This window comes from Rhinoderma darwinii, chromosome 7 (assembly GCF_050947455.1).
Source record: "Rhinoderma darwinii isolate aRhiDar2 chromosome 7, aRhiDar2.hap1, whole genome shotgun sequence".
Taxonomy (NCBI): domain Eukaryota; kingdom Metazoa; phylum Chordata; class Amphibia; order Anura; family Rhinodermatidae; genus Rhinoderma; species Rhinoderma darwinii.
Window position 1 is genome coordinate 24987462 of NC_134693.1, and position 20767 is coordinate 25008228.

The 20767-nt window shown below is 40.6% G+C and overlaps 1 protein-coding gene across 1 annotated transcript in view; it reads right to left on the reverse strand.

The window, feature by feature from the left end:
* Positions 1-20767, reverse strand: part of FAF1 (Fas associated factor 1) — a 197973-nt gene that overhangs the window by 13001 nt on the left and 164205 nt on the right. The window contains exons 16-17 of the mRNA XM_075832979.1: positions 7110-7190; positions 6921-6998 (exon numbers count right to left, since the gene is read on the reverse strand). Coding sequence (XP_075689094.1) covers positions 6921-6998; positions 7110-7190 — 159 coding nt within the window. The remainder of the gene's footprint in view (positions 1-6920; positions 6999-7109; positions 7191-20767) is intronic.

Genomic DNA, 20767 nt, shown 5'->3' on the forward strand with positions numbered 1-20767 from the left:
AGAAGATATTGGTGGACACAGGGGAGGTGACAAACACTGAACACCAGGTATTAATCCCTCCACTACTCTAGACCACTAGTAAAGCTGGCATTAACGCCTTTAATACCACCTTTAATACCCTTGACTACTAGGGAAGCTCGAAAGTACGCCTTTACTATGCTAGACCACCAGGGAAGCTGGGATTAACGCCTTCACTATACTTGACCACCAGGGAAGCTGGCATTAACGCCTCTACTATCTTAGACCACCAGGGAAGATGGGATTAACGCCTGTACTACCCTAGACCACCAGGGAAGCTGGCATTAACGTCTCTACTACCCTAGACCACTAGGGAAAATGAGATTAACGTCTTTACTACACAAGACAACCAGGGAGTCTGGGATTAACGCCTTTACTACACTAGACCATCAAGGAAGCTGGGATTAACGTCTCTACTACCCTAGACCACGAGGGAAAATGGGATTAACGTCTTTACTACACTAGACCATCAAGGAAGCTGGAATTAACGATTTTACTACGCTAGACCTCCAGAGAAGCTGGGATTAACGCCTTTACTACGCTAGACCACCATGGAAGATAGCATGAACATCTTTACTACCCTAGACCACCACAGAAGCCGGCATGAACATCTTTACAACCCTAGACCACCAGGGAAGCTGGCATGTATGCCTTTACTACCCTAAATCATCAGGGAAGCTAGCATTAACGCTTTTACTACCCTAGCCCACCAGGGAAGCTGGGACTAACACCTTTACTCCACTAGACCATGAACGAAGCTGGGATGAACGCCTTTACTACACTAGACCACTAGGGAAACTGGGATTAACGCCTTTACTACCCTAGACCACCAGGGAAACTGGGATTAACGCCTTTACTACCCTAGACCACCAGGGAAACTGGGATTAACTCCTTTACTACCCTAGACCACCAGGGAAGCTTGCATTAACGTCTTTATTACACAAGACTACCAGGGAAACTGGGATTAACGCCTTTACTACGCTAAACGACCAGGGAAGCTCGCATGAACATCTTTACTCCCGTACACCACTTGAAAAGCTGGCATTAACTCCTTTACAACCTAGACCACCAGGGAAGCTGGGATTAACACCTTTACTACACTAGACCACCAGGGAAACTGGGATTAACACCTTTACTACACTAGACCAACAGGGAAACTGGGATTAACGCCTTTACTACACTAGACCACCAGGGAAGCTGGATTAACGCCTTTACTACCCTAAACGACCAGGGAAGCTCGCATGAACATCTTTACTACCGTACACCACTTGGAAAGCTGCCATTAACTCCTTTACAACCTAGACCACCAGGGAAGCAGGCATGAATGCCTTTACTACCATAGACCACCAAGGAAAATTGGCATGAACGCCTTTACTATCCTTGAGCACTAGGGAAGTTGGTATTAACGCCTTTACTTCCCTAGACTACCAGGGTAGCTGGCATTAACCCTCTGAAAGACTGTCAATTATTGGCAGCTAAGTAGTTGAAGCCCGCAGCTCATGAATATGCAGGCCTTCAAGTTCACAGCAACTAATAAACTGAAAGTTAAGATAACATACAGTAAATTCACACATAAAATACACACAGCTGAAATCAGCATACCCGTCACTACTGCATGTCGCCCTTAGAGAGATAAAAATAAAGTCGGTGACACATTGTCTGCTTTTATATTAAAGCCAATCTCTTTACTACCCTAGACCACCAAGAGAATCACTAAATTAATAACTAAACTACCCTAGACCACCTGTCTAAATTTAAAATTTCCCCATTTTCTGCAGTTGCGATCTTAACGACCATTCTGGATTATCTTTATGAATGTATAATTTTCTTCCTATCATTTGATCTATTTTCTGATGAAGGAGATAAAATGACAACATATCCCCAAAAAATTTCCAAATAAATGGATTCGTTTCAAAGGTCTAACCTCAACCATAGATCCTAATTTTTGGCTTGATCCGTCAAATTTATCTATTGGTCATATAATAGTCCATATGATTTTTAAAATTTTTTAGACCTTGAGAAATGACAATCCAATTCTTATTACTGCCACTAAACCACAATTATGATATTGCACTCAACTAAACATCATATACATCCCAGTGATCACTGTGTAACGACAGATAAACAAGAGCGTGCACTTATAGAACAGTGTATTATACCTTGTTTTTTTCCCTTTAACTGCCATTTCAATAGATTTAGGGACAGGTGTCAAAGATCCAGAGACAATGTTGTCACTGTCATCTGAGTGCCAGGTGACAAATCTGTTTATTTCCCACCACTTAATGACCGTGTGCAGCTAATTAAAAGAAATCCTCTTTTTACAAATCCCAATTAGATCAGATAGCCCTGCCCGAGAGGACACCTGATTCAATTGTCAGGACGTAAAGGTTAACGAGGCTTCAGAGTGGAAGTGTAATTACTTACTAGCCCCGATTCACGCAGGTCCTTCTTCTTTCTTTGAAGATGAATAGGTGCGAAAACAATCAAATAAATCTTAAACCTGATCCTCCTTTAACTGGTATTACATCTCCTCCATGTAACACCTCGCATGTTTTCCAGGCTCGTTTGTCAACAAAGAAACAAGTGTCGTCTTGTTTCCTGAAAGTTAATCACCTCTATAGCTTCTCTAGCGAAAGACAACTGCCCTGCCAGTTTAATCAAGTGAAAGAGATGGCGGACACAGTGATGGGTGAATTCATCCAGGAATAAGGGCATCTTCATACTAGTGTTGGGCATTCAGAAAAAAAAATTAAATGTGTTTCTGTAAAAAAAATATTATATAAATATATATATATATATATATATATATACACACACACACATACATATATATATATATATATATAAAAGAAAAAAAAAACTGTTTTCTGCAAAAGGAACTCTGTGTGCCGTCATTTGGTGCATCTGTACAACTCTGTATTATAGAGGTATTCTCCCTATGAAGCAATGATTCAAGCAGAGCATAGTTCCGTAAAAAGGCATCCAATGGAGCATGTCACCTAACCCATGAGAAAAAACGGGGTGGCGTAACACTTCGCAGTACAACTCAGAACTTGTGTAGATACGGGATACGGTTGTGTGCATAAGGCCAAATAAAGAAAAAACATGTCATACCGTTGTTTTTTTTCTTTACATTTTTGTTAATGGAGTAATAGGAGACCATGTTTTTCATCTTTTCTTTTACATAGTGTTCCTTTTATCTCCTTTTCCACTGACTTTAAATTTAAAAATATAACATTAAAAAAAAGAGAATACATTTTTAGGAAGTGCAATTTGTTAACTAATAGCGAGAGCTGAATTGAAATACTGATAGTCTTTATCAGTTCTCAAATTCTCTTCAATATAAAAAAACAAAAAACAAAAAAGCAGCAGAAACTTAAGCTGACCACACATTAGCAATCTTAGGCTTTGTTCACATCTGCGTCACGGCTCCAATCAGACATTCCGTTGGAGCTTTCCTTCCGAACGGAGCCCTGACTGACACAAATGGAAACCATTGGCACCAGGTCCGTCAAATCAATGGTGATGGAAACGGAAACCTATGGTTTCCGTTTGTGTCAGTCAGGGCTCCGTTACGAGGGAAAGCTCAGATGGAACGTCCGAAGGGAGCCCTGACGCAGATGTGAACAAAGCCTTACATGGATGTTTTTGAGCGACTTGTCGTTAATGGTTGATCTGTGACAACACTAGAAGGCTGGATTTGTGGCCTGGTCGAAGCTTTTATTGATGGGGAGCAGATCTGACTTTGCCATGAATGGCTTTCCGAGGACTGTATCCAACAACTGAGAAAAGCCAACACAGCCGATCAACTTTTCCACCGATATCGGTCTTCAGTCGGTGTCGGTCCCACTCAACAGTGTCTTGAAAAAGGTGCCTTCAGTCAGTGGAAAATGGTCTAAATTAGCCATCCAAAATCTCTAGTGTATGGCCAGGTTTACTTTTCATACAGGCTGAGAAAATTCTGTCAATCACCGGCATGAGGGGCAGGGGAGCACTCCCCTCATAAATACAGCGGACTTATATATGTCCGCTGTATTCTTTCAGCAATCCTTGAAGCCAAACGGCACTAAAATATTTGGTGCCATTTTGGCTACTAGGAATATGGACCTGAAGCTGTAATATGCTGGCCTTAATGGCAGCATATCAAACTGACAGATCCGATTTAAGTATTATTTTAAGAATTAATTCTCATTTCCATTGTCTATCCCTGGGGGATACAAATTGTTACAGGCAGACTGAATCCACACCCCATGTCATACATGACTTCTGCCTGAGGAGAGTCATTCATCAGTTATTTCCCCCCATTGCAAAATTTGTTTAATTGCATTTTTCTGATTCCAACGTTATGATACATGGCATATTCCTATGTGCTTGCTGTGTCTGGTATTGCAGTTCTTCCCCATTCAAGCGAATAGAACTAGGCTGAAATAACAGACACAAGAGTGGTGCTGTTTTTAGGGAGAAAAAAAAACCCCAACAAATCTTACCCTTTAAATCTGGACAACCCCTTTAAGGGAAGGGCTAAATGACAACTCAAGGACTTTCTCCAGGTCCTCAGTGCAAAATTAAACGCAATGTATTTTCATGGAGCCACATAAGATCACATATACATGCGACATGAAGCAAACGAAATATCAGAAAAAATTAACCAATGTTGCTCGTGTCAGTAAGAACATGGTAATAAGCAAGTCGTGCATGTCATATACTGTTTGATACAATAGTGACAGCGTTTACCCTAAACGTAGCACCTGCAAATTACTATGTGCTTTCCAAGAGAGGCTTCGGTTTGCATTACTGTGCCATAAACTTGGAACCTGGATACAAAAGCATAAATATAAATGACAGAATGCAATGATAAAACAAAACAAAAAACGATATAAAATGATAAAACAACCCAAAGTCTTTTTTTCAGCCTGCGCGTAACAATGATCGCAGCCCCCAGAGGTAGACGCATGTGAATGGGAATTGCAGAACCGTGCCGCTGAGCGCTCTCCTGATTTCTACATTTCATGTTTATTCTATAATCCGCGCTCCTTTCACTTGCCGCTTCCATTGTTATTAAAGCACCTGTTTCTTTCTGTTGTTTTGACATTTTCCTGCCGGCTGCAATAACAGATGCCATTTTATTTACTGCACCCGCTCAATTATATCGCAGAAGGATAAACAGTAGCTCATTAGAGTCCCTTTCCTTTGTGCAAAGAATTCCTATTTCCCCAATGTAACCAGTTCCCCCGATGGCGTTGTCACAGGACGGAGACTCACAATGACTATACCTAGGCAATGGACCAACTTAGAGGAAAAAAAAACAAACAATTAGATGATGCATAGAGCACATAACCCCAATCTGAAAACCCGACTCGGGGGCTCGAAAGAAAAGGGAGGAGTCGGCTCCCTGTGAATAGATCAATAGCCACATTACAAATATACGCGCTGAACAAAACCCCTCTATGTAAGCAAACAGTCCGACAACAATAGATTATGTGTAATCCCTGAACTTCAACTGCAGCATTCTCTAATAAACAGCATTGTTAAAAAACGGCTTTTGTTTTGCAAAGCAAATATCTATTATTTTCAGTACTGCACACTGTATTAAAAAGAAAGGAGCGCTGGCCGCACTCTGAAACCCAGACCGGGAGCTTATTTTTTTGTAGGAAAATATAGTTTCCAAACAGCTATTGTGAAGCGGCTTCTAGAATGAAAAGGTAGGGTAACAGAATGAATGCGGAGAGAAAGAATACCTGTTTGTTTTACTGGGAACTATTGCTTTAGATCCACAGAGGCACAAAGAAAAATACATGTATACAATTGGAGAGCGTACGAGCAGCCTCGAGAATCCGCTTCTGTCTGGTGCTGGAGGTTTATTAAACTCAAGACACCACAACTACATTTTCAGTATGTATCTCTGCACAGAAAGAATACTTTGAAAGCAATAGAAGGTTTTATTTTGTTTCTTTGGAAGATGTAGCAGAGCTGAGTTAGCCTGATATAGCAGTATCGAGTACTCGGCTCATCTTCATATCCATGATGAGATATCTATAGTATTACAAATGACTACAGGGAATCCTACCCGGTTATGAATTCGACATATAGTACTCTCTATATACAAGAGAATAGGTCTTCTACATGGATGGGACAAGAGGCAGTACATGACACTCAGTTTATGCCTACTGAAGCATCAAGGAGAGCGTTACCATGTCGGGCGGATCATAGGCAGATCACATGTTAAAGTGTAACTAAACTTTTCAAAAACTTTTGACATGTCAAAAGTTTGGATCGGTGGGTGTCCAAGCACTGAGATCCCCACGATCGCTAAAATAAAGAAGATGAAGCGCCAAGATGAACGCTGTGCCGGTTAGTTTCGGATTGGCTTTCCTCGGAAAGCCGAGTGAGAAGTGTACGGACTCATAGACTTCTTATTGAGCCCGTAATTCGCTGAGGAAAGCCAATAAGAAAAAAAAACGGCACTTATAAACATTGTCTAAAGATGGCCATACACATTATACAAATGTGGACAGACCATCTAATGTGCATAGAGGCAGTCTGACTGTCCCCCAACGCCTGCCTCTGGGAAAAGAAGGATCGGGCATGTTGAATTTTATTGTGTCTGGTGTTGAGAAACATAGCTGTTGGCCCACATGTATCCTACAGTATGTGTATAGTCCGCTCTAGTGAAAATAGCCTAAAATCAATACTATACATTCACAATATTTAAAAAGATTGTCCAGGTTTAGAGAAGAAAGTATTTTTATTCCCAAAAACAGTGCCACTCTTGTCTATGGGCTGTATTTGGTATTGCAGTTCATCCCCATTCAAGTGAAGGGAGCCGAGCTGTAATACACAGCCGACAGACAAGGGTGGCGCTGTTTCTGGGGGAAACAATTCACTCAATGAAGATAATATACCTCTCTTTCCTGCTCCTGTTCTTTCTTTATCTGGTCCAGCCGGTGCTGTTCAGCCGTTTCTCTCTCCTGAGCTTCCCTCTGTGACGGGAAGAGGAGACAGATGAACAACTCATATTCTATCACTGGGAATGATCGATTTCCATATTTCCATTGTCATCATGAAGTCATACAGAAACGGGGAGCACTCACCTTGGCTCGGTCAGCTTCTAGAGACAGACGATAAGCCTCATCTTGCTCTCGTTTTACATTTTCTCTAGCTTCTCGCTCATCCTAGGAGTAATATATGAAGTAAAATGAGGACTATAGTCTGGAGAGGTCACGTTCATCTATAGCCAGTAACAGGCTGTACATAAGATTGTAAACGAAGAGTTGTCTCTGTTCATATCAAAAATACATTCGCACAGTGGATCACTTTACATAACATTAGAAGGGGACATCCGGTCCCAATAAAACTGCATTTACACCCGTGAATATTTGGTCTAAACTGGATACAGTAAATATTCTGAAACCTTACCGGGACATAGGTCTGAGATGCTCATTTACATACAAGGATACATTTTAAGGAACACGGTTACCAAATCAAGAATATCCTTGTGATAAAATTGCAAGGATTTTTTTTAGTGGGTTGATCTGATCATTCTGGTCACCTACACTAAAGCTGGCCATACACTTAAAGGGGTTGTCCCCTTTTTAGCAAATTAAGGTAATATTTTGTATAAGTTAAAGTTCTAAAATTTTCCAATATACTTTCTGTATTAATTCTTCACGGTTTCCAAGATCTCTGCTTGTTGTTATTCAGCAGGAACATTCATGGTTTACTTTCAGTGGAAACAAGTCTGTCCATGGTCATGTGATAGACACACAGGTGCTGGGATCATTAGAAGACATAGCTCTGATACACATACTGTAACGAGCTGTGCACCTGTGTGTCCATCACATGACCATGGAAAGAATTCTATCCACTGGAAGTAAACCATGAATGTTACTACTGACTAACAAGCAGAGATCTTGGAAACTGTCAGGAATTAATACAGAAAGCATATTGGAAAATTGGTTAACTTTTAGTTATACAAAAAAATAGCATTAATTTGCTGAAACCGGACGACCCCTCTAAGATTAGGGATGGCTGCAATGCTACTGATCAATCATGTTGGACCATTCGTTTGAACGACATCCACAGATAGAGAATATTTAGGGCAATGCTCCCAGTGAAAAATATCCAACATAACGCTCATCCAGAAGGAAGAAAATGGTCTTCTCCAGGGCCACTTGTAGGTTGCTACACTTTAAGGATTTGTTCACATCTGTTCACAACGGAAACCAAAGCCAGATGTACGACAGATCCAAATGTCCCCCACTGGACCACATTGATGATTGGATCCTTCTGGGTTCTGTCAAGTTCTCTGCCATTGATAGCAGGGCATGCACAGCAGTTTAGCAATTAAATTACTAATTCAACTAATTGAGAAAAACACTAAGGCCTCATGCACACGACCATAGCCATGTGCACGGCCGTGATTTTCGGGTCGCACGGTCGCTGAGTGTCTCCAGCAGGCCGCCCGCAAATGGCGGCCCATGCACATGGCCGCGTGCATTAATTTCTATGAGCCTGGATCGCAAAACATGGCCGTAATAAGACATGTCCGTTCTTTCTGCGTTCCAGGCTCCTGGGCCATGCATGGACTGTTGAAACCATGGTTGTGTGCATGGGCCCATTGAAATGAATTGGGCCGCAATTCACCTACAGATTTGTGGGTGAATTGCGGCCGCAGAAATACGTTCCTGTGTATGTGGCCTAAAAGGTGGTCGCGCTGAACCCGACTATTTTGGTGGGATTGGCCGACGACCTAATGTGTATGGTGTCCCCCAACCTCCCGCTCAAATGGCAGATATGGGGGAAAGAACAATCGACATGTTGAAATACAACATGCCCGATCCTTTCTTCCCACAGGTGCCAAGAGCGCAGGTTTATGGGGGTGTTAAGAGAAAAAACTGTCGGCCAATCTGTCGTTATTTAAAGTATACGGCCACCTTAAGAAGTATCCAGCTAAACTTTACTTTAATCACCCATATTTCAAGGTCGATGTCATGATATTATGCTCAGTCTTATAAGCTTTAAAGCGGACCGGTCGGCAGAAAAAAAAAACAACATATATTGAGCCTTTTGACTAATAAGAGCAGTCAAAGAATACACCGGACTCATATTTATGAGAGTCCGGTGTATTCTTAAGGGTAGCGCTCCGCCTGCCCTTATCAGCAGGGATTGACGGACGGCTGTATCCATCAAATCACTGTGAGGAAGCGGGGGTTGAGTGCTCCGCCTCATGAATACCCCATATAAAATTATGAGTCCAGTGTATTCTTTGATCACGATTAGCCAAACGGCACAATATTTTTTTTGGTTTCGTTTTGGATAATAGGTCGACGGACCGGTCCCTGTAATATGCTGCCCTTACTTAGGGCAGCATATTCAGTTGCAAGATCCGCAGTAAGATATTGTTTTATTATAACGGCGGATTCACACGCAGAAGATTTTGTTGTAGAAACTCCTGCGACCGAAAATCCATTCCATCTGAATGGAACTTGCAAAAAATCCATGTGCTTGCTTTAGAAACAAACTCATTTAGATGAATGGTACCGATTTTGAGTTGCCGAATTTTCTCCTAAGAGTGGCTGTTCTGAAAAGGCATACATATACCGTAACTGTATTTTGCTTTTCTAGGAAAATCGTTCTTATGTTAACTTCTCATAAACTTGCTTCATTTCTCATTAGTAAAGGACCAACAGAGAAAAACGATGAAGTCTGATTACAGTTTCTGACCAATTAGTCGGTACTGATCTTTCTTGTGATGATTATCATTAATGACTGAATCATGGAAAAATTAACAATTTTACTATGTTATTTATATCGTTTATGATGTTACTTTTATGGATTAGTCAAGGCAGATACATTGATTTTTCTCGACAAATTGTATTACTTTACTATGTGTAATTGCTTTATAAATTTGATTTATTTAGTTACTTAGACCTCCCCATTTATTCTACTTTTGTGGGCATGGGCTTTTAACCTAAAACAATATGCCGCTTCCTGATTACATAAACATTACAATAAAATCATTACATGATGAAATAAAAATCTGTATCACCTGAAAGGACAACGGTACATATTTCCGAATCTTTTCCAAAGTTGTGTCTTTTACGAAGGTTGTGTAGAAAGTAACATTGGCTCCAAGTCTGTGATTGACATTACAGGGACCCAGCTTCCAATGTTGTATGTAACGCTGCTCAGGATAACACCACAATTAGGTATTATTCACCACTGTCACATACAAGTGTGTATTGGTACAGTTGTCACTGCCAGATCATGTCCCACTGCTCGCCCCAGCTTACTCCTTGCTGGGAGATGACAGTAACAAAGGTCCTGTGGTTTTTTTCCATTTAATTAAACGTGGAATCTGTGGCTCCCCTGCATGACAGCGGAACTGCTACATGACTCTCGCTGCGGGGCCCGGCTCCAAACCCTTGGAATTAATCTGAGACGGGGGAGTGCGTAATGACTAAAACAGAGTGAGAGATATATACACTGTATACTTCTCCGATGAATTTCAGTTTTGTTCAACAGTTCAAGATCTCATTTAATGAGGTCATGTGAATATATTGTTAATACAACCTACAGAGCCGGCTGCTGTTAGGTAAAAATAGGGGAATAACGAGAAAAAAAAAAAAAAAAAAAAAAGCTTTAAAATAATGAGCAAGAATAGCTACGTTTCTAAATAAGAAAAACAAAAATTATTTCGCACCTCCTCACACGTCGCCCATGTAGCTATTCTGTGCTGGAGCCGATGATATAAATTGTATTAACACTAATAATTGTTGTAGAGCAGAAAAATTTAGAAGTTAGAACTCTTTACTGAATTATTCAAATAAACAAAATCTAAAATAAAAAATTACCATAACAAAATAATGTTGTTAAACTTGTGATCGCAATTAGAACGATTTCATATATATATATATATTTTTTTTTATTAATAAAAGAGAAAAAATAAGGATCAGAAAAGTTTTTTTTATTTTTTTTGCAATTACACTACAAGCCCATTGGCCATTAACGGAATAAAGCTGGCCATAGATGTAAAAATGTGGCCACGATCCATTCTTTATTATTTTTTTTTAATAGGGAAGTGGCCACAAATCAAAATAGAATTCACACTAAATGATCGTTCATCACGGGAATAATTGATCACATCTATTATTGTCTTATATAGAGGCCAGACTATGCGGACTAGTTTGATTTAACTGGTTCCCGACTGCTGGCTGTGTTTTTAAGTCCAGCGTTCAGGGTCCTTAAAGGGAAGGTGTCATGAAATGTTTTTTTGTTTTTTTATTATATTGCTTTTAATATGATAACAAATTGTATTTATTTATACTCTTGTGTTTTATATTTTATATTCTTTTATTTATTTATAATTACTTCTCTATGAAGGCTGCCATTTTTTTAAAATCTCTGTATGTGTCGATTAACGACACATACAGGAGATGGCATACGGCACATACAACCCCATAGAGAATGCGAACGGGAGCCGTTCCATTCACTGCAGCATACGCCGCTCCCACACCGACCAAAACTAAGCTCATTCGCAGAGAGAAATCCGGCGCCATTTTCTTGTGGACCGGAAGCCGCTGCCGGACAGTAAGATGACGACTTCCGGCCGCAGCTTCCGGCCATATGTTCAAGGAAGCGAAGGCGCAAGGAATAGGAGCGGAGGCGGCAGGTAATTTATGTTCGTGTATGTGATGTGTGTATTATGTTCGTGTTATACTGTCTGCTGATCACTGTATCTAATCCTCCTACACTGTGCAGTCGCTCAGAAAATGGCGGCACACAGTGTAGGAGGTTTGAAGATTCAAACCCCTCCTTCTCCTGGCACTAGCCAGAAGAAGGGAGGGGGGATTGTGTGAAGACACTAGAGAGTGTGTTTACCCCAAATTTGCAGCATAAAGCAATGAGGTTGCTTTACCACATTGACTATGCTGCAATTTTGGGAACTGCTCCCTCTAGAGGCCAGCACATGGAAATGTTATAAATTAGAATCTAATTTATAATATTTCCTGACTTGTGAAAAAATGTAAAAAATTAAAACAATGTGTAATCACTTAAAAAACAATTGTTTAACTAAAAAAAAAAAAAAAAATTCTAGCGACACATTCCCTTTAAAACCCGAGCCATAGACTTTTCACGGCTCGGGTTTTAACATGCTGCCCGAGCGATCAGACAGCTGAATGTCGGGTCTCCGGCTGTCAGTGACTGCCGGGGACTGTGAGGAGAAGATAGAAGCAGCTTTCGCTGCTTCTGTCTTCTCCGATCTCTTTTACACAGCGCTCAATGAATGCTGTGTATAGGAATAGAGGCAGCGGCCACCCCGCTGTATCTATTGCTCCCGGTGATCATGTGACTGGTCATATGATCGCCGGGTGCCGTTAGTGACAGACTGCTGCTGGTTCTTACTAGACCCAGCACAGCCCTATTAGTGACAATCGTCACTATGAGAGGGCTGATTTCCCCTGTAACTGTGGCTGCTGTGCAGCTCCAGTTACAGTGGAAAAGAAAGGTGTAAAAAAGAAAAAAATATATAAAGTTCCCCAAAGGTCTTTTTTTTATAAATACACATAAAATACTCACCCCAAAAAAAAACGTTCCCCCAGCCAATCATTGTTGTAACGCTAGCCCAATTACCCTAATATGGACATGTAATATATTAAAATTTACGGTAGACAATGACTATCACAAATAAAAGGTCTATATTAGGGTAAAACTATATTACCCCAAAAAATAGCTGAAACGTAAAAAAGCTTATTTTTTACTATTATTTTCAAACTTTAAGAATAAAAATTCTAAAATAGCAAAAAGAATGTGTATAAAAACGGATTAAAAAAAAAAAAAGAAACCTGCATTGTCTACAGAAAAAACATCGCAAAACTCACGTCAGCTCAGTATCCTGAATATTCTAGAAGGCAGCGCTTTGGACATTCTTTACCCCATTCGTCTCCATGTTCAATTTCTTACGGGGGTTAAACAAGACGCTCTACTTAGTCTTGCAGACAAATAGCAGCTTTCATATGTATTCACTTCCAGGTCTAATATTCCTTTTAAGTAAGTTGGGCAATATAAATGCGCAGCCTATAGCAAGCAGCCAGAATTTCACTTCTTCACACTTTAGTGGTCATTACACAACTTTACCAAACTCCTGAATGGCATATCTGTGTAGTTATACAGCCCGGGCTCCTGCACATATAAGCAGATGTGAAGGATGGTCTATTTGCTTATATTATCTGTATTAGATTATATTATGATTTATCAAGCAGGATGCCGAATTACTAAAATATGTACTCTCCATTATTTTAATGACCTTTCCTCTACATAGTTTTGCTCAAGTCTCAAAGAAATGTGTTATCTTTATGAGTTCAACGTGTAGCCTTCATGTATCCATGGCTAGCGGGTTGACCGAATGCCCAGACCTAAAATGCAACTATTTTCGTTATCGCAACACAGTCCCTGATGGGAAAGAACAGTTAACACCACCCCATTGTATGCTTGTTTCCAGGTGTTACCGGATGTCAGCATTTTAATGAAGAATTAGAATTATGTATTTGAAATATTCTTATGGTCTGCTATTGGCAGAATAAGAGTTATTGTCACATTGCCTCTGATTGGTTAACCTCAAGCCTACACCCCTTTATAATGATATTATTCTAATTGAGTTTGGCAATAAACCCCCAGAGGTGTATTTTGAGCATACCAGCAGCGTCTGTGTGTTATTTCTCCTGTATCAATACATATCGGTATGAAATCTCCTGATTAGGATGCTGGATAAAGTTCCTGGCGTGAGTGTCTGTTGGAACACTCATCTAAATTTCAGTGTAATATATATTTTGAGCCATTGACTTCCAGGACACAGAATTTAAGCAGATTGACCGGTCATTCAGGACTCTGGGGCCATGAGGATAAGTAGCAGACAATTTCCGTTATAGATTTTGCAACGAATCTACAACAAATCGACCCCGACTCTACAGCAAAATCGGCATTTGTTTTACATGCGGATCCTGACGCAGCTTTAGAAGCGGATGTGCCTTGGGTTTCAATGAAATGCATAGGATGAAATCCACAGCTTCTCAGCTCAGTAATGAGCATACAGCGAACGTAAACATCTGCAGAATGCTCTGCTTCCAGTGCGGATTTTATCGGCTACATGTGGATGGGTTTTTGAAAAAAATCTATCTATCTACTTGTATTATACCGTAAATTGCTGCGGATTTGCAATGTGGAATCCGCCCTGACTGGCTTCACCCTAGGAAAGCTCAGTGACAACCCCTATGGGAGCTGTAATGACACCAAACCTATTCTAAGAAAGGGGCTATATAAAATTTTAGCTAATCTATTATAATAATAATAAATTAGACATATATAATCTATTTAGACAAAATACTTGCTGGATAATTTTAATTTTCAGATTGAAACTTGTAGGCAACTTAGTTCTATAGAGAATGCTTTGCATTAGACTATAACAACCCCTTGAGGAGATGTTGAAATTCTCATCAATGATTCTGATTTTCTAAAAAAAAATAAAAAAATACAAATTTTTTGAACGTGGGCGGCTTTTGCACTTCAAGCAATAAACAAGGAAGAAACTGTGCACTTGTTAGGAAGAATATTGTGTGTATACAAGTAATTCACAATAAATCTTCTCTCGGCAGAGCTGCCCGGAGCTGATCCCCATCAGTCAGTGCTCCTTGCAATACAATTTATTTCTTACAAATGGCACAGTTAGCAGAATACTAGTAATAAAAGTAATATCTTCCCTCATCCGCCTCCTCTTATCCTCAGATCACTGAGCGCTTTACACAGTAATGAATACATCTTCTCAGTTATTACGGCTCCACATTTTGTTTACCTCTGCTGGATGAAAGGCTTTGCAGGTTCCCTGGGATTTGAATCTGTGACCTTCTGGCTGTTAAGATGTTATGGGAACCTCACCCACCTGTCTGGCATTTAGTGTAAAATGCAATAACTACTTTCTGCTTACAGTAAAGGAAAGACGAGGGAAAAATCGATGTACTGCGAGCGTGCCGGGCCACAGCACTTTGTGAGCAGTTAACGGTTTCGGTGCAGGTGGATCCAGAATACGCCTTATAAGCGCTGGCCTGTTATCTGCCGACCGCTGGCTTCAAAAAGCTAAGAAACTTTTATGGCTATGGGTCAAAGTTCTATGAGCTATGGGTCAACTGCGCTACTTAGTTACTGAGGATGTGCCTATAAATAAATCCATACCACATTACAGATAATTCGAGCTCACCTTTTTGGTCGAGCTTAGAGAGCTTCTAAAGGACAGTGGCTTGTATGTGGACAACCCGGTCTGTGCGCTAGAATTAAGGCGGCCACACACCTTAGATAACGGTCAGCCGAACCCTCATTTTGCTGACAGCTATTCCTCGTGATAGGCCCCCCCCCCCACATCCATGCAAGGACGGCTCAGCTGAGCGCGTGTGTACTCATTGGGGAAAGGGGAATAAGCCACCGCCTGATACGTTTGTAGGTGGCTAATCTCCCGTGAGTACCAAGGAGCGGGCATCTTAAAATCCAACATGTCCAATCCCCGACATCTGCCACCAGGGGAGAGTCGGGACACCCACATATACATTACGTGTGGGCATATCCCCCCCCCCCCCCCCCCGAAATTGGCGGGTTCGATTGACATTCGTTAAATGTGCACAGGCACCTGTATGTAATATATAGAAGTAAGAACATTATATAATCGTATAGATTTTGGTATTGTTGCTGAATAAACTTCTGCGCAGAATACAGAATATGGTCGCTCAGTGGCATGTGACCTTCAATAATGTCCAGGTTGTGATTTGAATGAATCCTGTATACGAACCCCAAATCTATATTGCCTTCCTCCAAACCTAAATGTGTATATACCTGTAAGTGCAATATCTATCTATATATATATATATACACACACACACACACACACACACACACACAACGAAGAAAAACAGCAGCACTCACTTTAGGAAGGAATTGTATATATATCTGGGTGCCCAGCAAGTAGTCCCGATCCTTGGACTAAGTACAGATATAAATAAAGAAAGTCTTGCAGCACTCCAATAAGCAAAACCGTGAAGTTTATTCAGTCCACATCAAGCAAAGATGCAACGTTTCTGTCCTACAATAGGACCTTTCTCAAGCATGGTATATATATGTATATTTTTTTTTTTTACCTGAACCAATAAGGTTTCATCTATGCCAGATAGAACATATACGTTTTATATACAGTAAAATTATGATCCTGCATACTTGGTATATACACACACGCACTATATATACATTAAATATATTTATTTTAATGGGAACGAACGAATAATGTTTATAGGATCGTGGAGACACTGGATATTAAGGAAAGAAAAACATAACATTTTCTTATTGAAGCTTATTTAATATTCACAAAATTATTAAAATGTTGACGTTTTCCCCACATCCTGCTAGATTTATTCTGTAGTTTTTGAGCACTTTGATAACGAGTCGTGTTTCACTCCAAATATAAGTGATAAATATATATTTATGCCTCAATTTGTTTCCCTCCGTCATAAAGCAAAATGTAACCTTTTAATCTTTTTCCTTGGCAAACGAGTTCTCAAAAAGCGCGAGCGCCCAGATGCTGCTGTCAGCTGCCGCATTACGGAAGAGGTTACAGAGATGGAGAGAAGCAGATACAAATGTCAGCCGGCAAATCACATTCTCTTCTAAGCTCCAGCCTAATGCCATCAATCTGCAGAAGCGGCTGGGTCTTCTTCAGGGTTTACCTGTCTTAGGCTCGCCGTTTATCAAGAGGCATAATAACCGGGAGGATGATATTCTGCCATTTTATCATCTGCCTGGATCTACGGTTTCATTCCGATCCCTTTTATTTTCTCACCTTGTACAGCTGTGATAGAATAGACAGATCTGCTCTCTGGCACTGAATGTTGTTTGGCATCAGATAAACAAAAAAGGCCACCTATTACTTTAACACAACAAAGATGAACTTTCAGGCTAATGAATTTTTAATGTGCCGTTGGTTATCGGCATGAGGCCTGGAATAGAAAGGACATCCGTGCAATCGGGTAAGAAAACGGAGCAGAATCTCAAGACATTAAACGAAGAAACCAAATGATTGCCGGTTAACTGTTCTTGTGCTCGATCTAAAATACCCATCAATCTCAGACGACGACATAGTGGATAGATCTCCAAGGGTGAGGGCCGGACGTAGTGGCAGATGTTCGGCCAACGTGTGGCACCGCTACAGTCAAAAGCCACCGCGGCATGCAGCTTTACCACAAATTGGCGCAGTTTTGCAAAGAGCGCTTTTATGCACACAATTTCTGCAGGTGTTTAAAGTGTTAACCTGCAAAATTGTGCGTCAATATAGCACATTGCAAAACCGCTCTGATTAATGGTAAAACCGCGCGCCCGCTGTTGTGGTTTTCATCCCCTCAATCTTGAGTTTCATCTTCATTATTGCCATTTGATGGAAGGCTTCAAAAAGAAGAGGTAAAATTACTGTATAAACCATCATTTTCAGAAACATCTGCTTAAAATGATCAGTATGAATTCGGCCTAGAGGTTAAAGAGGACCCTTAGCTCTCCGGAGATGTCTGTTTTAGTAAATGCTATCTTTTCTTAAGTTGCTGTGTTGTGCTGTTCCTCTGTTATTCCTCCTGGAAAAGAGGAATAACCATAGGGTGTGTTGATAGCACACGTCCCTACTCAATCTGACACGGTTAGAACTGATGGGACAATATCAGACTGCGTAGGGACATACTCATTTAAGAAATGTATCCAGAGTAACCAGTCTGTCTTAAATTACTCTGTAGTGACAGCAGAGAAGAAAAGCAAAATGCCATTTGTCACCTTAGTCTATGTTATTGTTGATTTTTTTTTATGAATACATTTAGGACTATGAATGACTATAATGACTATGTATCAAATGTTGAGAGAGGGGAAAAAAAGGCATAAAAGGGTCACAAGGCAGATCAATGGTCAGAGAAGGGGCAAATAGTACCGATCTTGTGATGAAGTCACGCTGTACGCTGAATGGGGGCAGTAGAAGTCATGGGCTTCAGGTTCTGCAACCTCTGCAATCTAGTGACACATAGGGGTCACAGCAGCTTTAGCAAAGATTTGTGTTTTCAGTCCAAACCATGGGTGGATACTTCTCCGCTTTTAGGAACGAATCTTACGTATTACCTAACAAACGAATGCAGGAATTGCATTATATACAATGAGATCAAAATGACAGAAGCCGCAAAAAGCGTCAGACTTCTCTCTAGAGTCTCTGACAGTCCTCAATCTACAGCTGCACTGAGTTGTCTATGAAGCCATCGGGGATGTGGAGTTGGAGTCAGCAGAAATAGAAATAAAAATATTAAATATGATGAATATTATTGCAGAGTGTGTTGAGAAAGTTTTTTGTTTAGAAATTGTATTCCAATAAATATGTTTTATGTTCTAATTATTCACATGATGGGGATGAAAAGCCTGACGTGACCTTTTTACTACAGCAAATTTATTATTACTAATTATTATACACGAGCAATTTATGAAGGAGTCGGACAGTGGAAATGTAGAGAAGTTTAGGTTACCGACTCCACAGACCGGTTAGCCAAACTGTAAAAAGGTGTCAGGCCGGGTTCCCACGTAGCATAAACGCTGCAGAATTTCTGCAATAGAATTGTGTGCGGAAATTCTGCAGCATTTACAGTAGCAGCAAAGTGGATGACTTTTTTAGAATCTCAGGCCCACACTGCAGAGATAAATCGCAGAAACGTTAAGCGGAAACCGTCCTGCGCTGCGACTTTCAAATCCGCAGCATGTCACTTTATGCTATGATTTCTGTGCGGAGATGCTGCATGTTTGGGTCCTACACTTCAATGGGGAGCAGAAATTCTGCACTAAAAAAAAAATCACAAGTTCAGTTGTGTCGCAGTTTGCATAGCGATTCCGTTGTAAAAACCACCGGTGCACATAAAGTTTGCTATAATCAATGCTTCACACTAAATCTGCAGCAATATGCGCAGGAAAAACACGATTTGTTGCGGATTTCGGTGACCGATTTAGGCTTCGTTCACATATCCGTTATGGCGCTATTCTGACATTCCGTTGGAGCTTTCCGTCAGAACGGAGCCCTGACTGAAACAAACGGAAACCTTAGGTTTCTTTTTCCCATCACCATTGATTTCAATGGTGACAGATCCGGTGCCAATGGTTTCCGTTTGTCTCCGTTGTCCAAGGGTTCCGTCGTTTTGACGGAATCAATACCGTAGTCGACTGCGCTATTCATTCCGTCAAAACGACGGAACCCTTGCACAACGGAGACAAACGGAAACCATTTACACCGGATCCGTCACCATTGAAATCATGGTTTCCGTTTGTGTCAGACAGTGCTCCGTTCCAACGGAAAGCCAGAACGGAGCCCTGACGCAGATGTGAACGCGGCTTCATAATCCGTTACATAATCCGCAACGTTTCCTGCCTGTGGGAACGCACCCTTAAAGTTCTTGGCTGCTTGACATAAAAAGAACATGGGTGGTCATTAATGAGTTAAACAATACTACAAGGAGAACAGGCCAGAAAATTACCACAGGTCTTGTACTCGGCTAGTGCATCATGTCTGTCCTTGTTGTTCAATATCCAGCCAGTCTACAGTAATACAGTTTGACAGCAGAAAAATAAATGTGTATGAGGAAGAAATTCTGCGATCGGCTGAGTCACAATATGGCAACCCCACCCGCAGCAAGCTTGTCACTAAGTGTTACTGTAATCCTGTCAGATTGTAACCTCCGGCACGGTTCAGGTGCAAAAAGCTAAACTCTGACTGCTCAGAAATGAAGATCTGGTTAGGTTTAAAGCGACAACCTAAAGTGTTATTCATGTCTGTTATTCAAGGCTGAACATGTCCGTCACCATAAGAAGTTACTGCCAATGCACTGTGTGAGAAAGAAGCCTTAACCCCATCTCCTCCCTGCTACCGCACAGGAAGGAAAACTCCTTAAAATGTTACAACTTTCTACATTTTGAAGTGAACGTCCACTTTTAAGAAATTATAATGATCTAAATAGGGCTAAAAATCCTGTGGCCATTAATTTCTTAATAATTCCTAATAACGGTTGGAGCTCCTTTTTTCCTTGTGTACACATAGATTAAAAACATTATGGTGAGTAGGTGCTTAGGAGTTTACTGCATACACTATACACACTGAACTCAATAATAAGACTGTATCCAGTCTACTCCTAAGCTCCCTCTAGTGGTGGCTAAAAGTGGACAAAACATTACATTTATGTCTATGCAGTGGATTTGGAGCGCTGTATAGAAAAAACTGAGCTAGACAGTTAATGCCCTTTTGGAAAAAAAAAATAATTAATTAGCACAAACTTTTACACCAATATACAAAATGGTGTTAAAAGGTGAACATTCGCTTTACCGTCTCATGCGCGTGACCATTTTACGAGCTGTAATTTTTTTTTCTTTACATGTAGCTGTAATACGGCACCTATAGAAATCTATGGGCCAGTTTTGAACGTCAATATGTCTCCAATTTCATTTTTTTTTTCTCACTGATGCATATGGAATTTTGAGAGATAAAAATTGTAGCATTGTCCATTGGATACCATATTACAGAGAAAACCTTCATAATATAGGACTCCGTACGGAGGCTCTATACAGTGACACACAGAGCGCCTATGGCTTTGTAATATGAAACGAAAAAAATATAAATAAATCTACTGCATGACACCGTACAGGCTACGAGCACACG